General features: G+C 35.7%; 1 protein-coding gene across 1 annotated transcript; it reads right to left on the bottom strand.

Annotated features, from left to right (window-relative positions):
• Positions 1–517: 517 nt before the first annotated feature.
• Positions 518–3,040, bottom strand: EMWEY_00017670 (hypothetical protein, conserved; the record flags this gene model as incomplete). Its single annotated transcript, XM_013479931.1, has 1 exon — positions 518–3,040. One exon carries the CDS (start codon positions 3,038–3,040, stop codon positions 518–520), a length of 2,523 nt encoding a protein of 840 aa, XP_013335385.1.

Genomic DNA, 3,040 nt, shown 5'->3' with positions numbered 1-3,040 from the left:
TAATAATAATATTGTTATATATCTACTCTCTCTGTGTATCCCTATAAAGATATTCAGGTGTATATACAGCAAAGAGAGTATAAAAAAACAAATAAGAAAAGAGAAAAAGAGAACTAATAACAAAAGAGAAATAAAAAAAAGATAAAAAAGAGTTTATTTATAACTAAATTCCTTTATAGGAAGAATTAATTATATATTTATATATAAAAGAAAATAAATAAATATTTATTATATTTTTCCTGTTTTTCCTTTATATACAGGAAAATAATATACAAGAAATTATTTATTTCTTTTATATATAAATAATAAAACAAAAAACTAAGGAAAATATTTATTATTTACTATTTATTTATTTATTATTTATTTATTATTTATTTATTTACTATTTATTATTTATTATTTATTATTTTAGTACATCTGTGCCTCTATATTAAGAAGGCATAGATAGTTATTCTTATATATATATATATATATATATATATTATTTATCTATTTATTTATTTATTTATTTATTTATTTAGTAGTGTACACCGAATCCCGCAGTTTGTTCATAATAGGAGTATTTTTCTTTTTTTCTTTTTTTCTTTTTTTTCTTTTCTTCTCTTAATTCATCTATTTCTTCTTCTTTTTCTTCTTCTTTTTCTTCTATTTCTTTATCCCCTTCTTCTTGTTCCTCTTCTCTTTTTCTTTTTTCTTTATGTTTTTTTTCTTTATGTTTCTTTTGTTTACTAGGAACAACAACTAGACAACTATAATCATTATTTTCTTCTTTTTCTTCTTTTTCTTCTTCTTCTTCCTCTGCTGCTGTAGATGAATTATCTAAATAATATTCCTTTTCTTTTTCTTTCTTCTTTTTCTTCTTTTTTCTTCTTTTTTCTCTTGTTAATTCATCTATAGTAAGCTGATGCTCTCCTTCTTCCTCCTCCTCTTTTCTTTCTTCTTCTTTTTCTTCTCCCTCCTCCTCCATCCTATTTGCTATTTTATGTTTCTTTTTTTCTTTTTTCTTTTTGTGTACTATTTCTTCTCCTTCTTCTTCTCCTCCTCTTTCTCCTCCATCTTTCCCCTCTTCTTCCCTTTCTTCTTCTTGTTCCTCCTCCTGTTGGTATTCTGTCTCTATTTCTTCTTCATTATTTTCTTCTTGTATATAATTATCCATTTCTCTATTTTTATGTTTTTTTTTCTTTTTTTCCTTCTTTTTTTCTTTATTTTCTTGTATTGTTTCCTCTATTAGATGTGATGGTAATCCATCAGTAAATGAATTCTCTAATAGAGCAGCAACTGCAAGTTCTTCTGCATTTTCTTCATCTGCTGCTGCTGCTGCTGCTGCTGCTGCAGCTAATAATAACGGATCATTTTCTCTTGCTGCTGCTTCTGCTGCTTGCTGCTGCTCATCTTGTATATAACGAGGACAACCACGAGGAGGAGCATTAAGAGGACACGCCCTTATTTGTGTTAATCTTTCCTTAAGACGTGCTAATTCTTTTGCTGCTGTTGCTCTCCTTTTTCTCCTCATTTTCTTCTTTAATTTATCCTCTGACCAATTTTTTTCTTTTCCTTTTTTTTTTATTTCCTCCTCAAGATTCTGCTGTACGTACACCGGAAGTGCAGCACGAAGTAGTCTTGCTGCATCTTTTTTTCTTGTCTTATTTAGACGATATTCGTGCTGCTGCAGCAGACGAGGCACTGCTACCTCTATAGGTACTCCTTCTTCCCTCATTATACTTCCTGCTGCTTCCTTTAATACAGATAGCTGTAGGGAAGCAGGAACAAAAGGAAGAATATCTAACCATTCAATACCTCGTAGACCAGGAGGTAGCTGCTGCTGCTGCTGCAGCAGCAAACGACCAAGGCACCGTAATACATGACGCAGCACAACAGGACGAGGATTTGCTTGCATGCGTTTATATAATTCCTCAGGTAATATAACTAAATTATATACACAACGTAAGCATGCATGCGATTTTAGGGGAAAAGTTTCCTCCCTTATTCGTTGCCATGGTATACCGAAGCAAGGAAGCTCCTCTCCTGTCTTCTGCTGCACCTCCTGCAGCAGCAGCACCTTCTCCTCTGTATTTAATCTAGTAGCAGCAACAACAGCAGCAGTATTTACTGCAGCAAGATTAGCTTCTTCTCCTTCTCCTTTTCCTGCTGCTGCTGCTGCTGCTGCTGCTTTATCCTCTAATGCATGCAGTAACTCTGCCTCTAATTCATGTAGACGGGGCTGCACAGTTCGCCATCTATCGCATACATCTGCTGGTCTCCTATTCAATATATTTCCTATCTTTACCCATCTTCCTCTTAGGGAGGAAGGAAAACGTCTAGCTAGCAGCAGCAGCTGATGCGTCTCCTCCTTAGACCAGACTCCTCTCTTAACACTTCCTGTTATACGACGACGAATATATCCATAAACAGACACAAAGGGTCTATCAGGAAGGCAACGAGCAATTGCCTGAAAACGGCCAGCACTTTTCTTACCTAGATTCCCTGTTAAACTTTGTACAGCCTCCTCTAATGTACTAAATCCTTCCCTCTGCATATATTGATCTAATGCTTCTTCTATTATTAACTTCTCCTCTGTTGTAAATGGTCCTTTACGATAGTTTATACCACTACGTGCATGCAAACGCCACAGACCCTTTGCACCAGGACCCGCAAGCTCCAATAGTTGCAGCTGATCCGCAGAAAATGTTTCTTCTCCTTTTGTCACCACTTGAGAGGAACCAAAAGGAAGCAAAGAAGGGGCAAGAGCAGGTACATACACCGGAGCTTCCTTAGGGATCAGCACACGTTCATCTTTTGGAGGTTTCCCAGATGATGATTTTTTACGCTCTTTCTTGCTCTTTACTTTGCCACTCTTTGAAGAAATCGGAAGATATTCAGAGGAAATTCCCTCAGAAGAGAGAATACCAGCGGATTCCGCTGGTTGCTCCGAGTTGCAAACCGCGTCATTTGACTCGGGTTCAACTTTTACGGTTAACCTCTTGAGCCACTCTTGCGGAGTATCTCCGCAACTGTTGTCTTCTCTTGAGTCCGAAACCAT

The sequence above is a fragment of the Eimeria maxima genome, genomic scaffold (genome assembly GCF_000499605.1).
Source record: "Eimeria maxima Weybridge genomic scaffold, Emw_scaff147, whole genome shotgun sequence".
NCBI classification, from domain to species: Eukaryota; Apicomplexa; class Conoidasida; order Eucoccidiorida; family Eimeriidae; genus Eimeria; species Eimeria maxima.
Note: the sequence above shows the minus strand (reverse complement) of the source record. Positions and strands in the feature narration are given on the sequence as shown.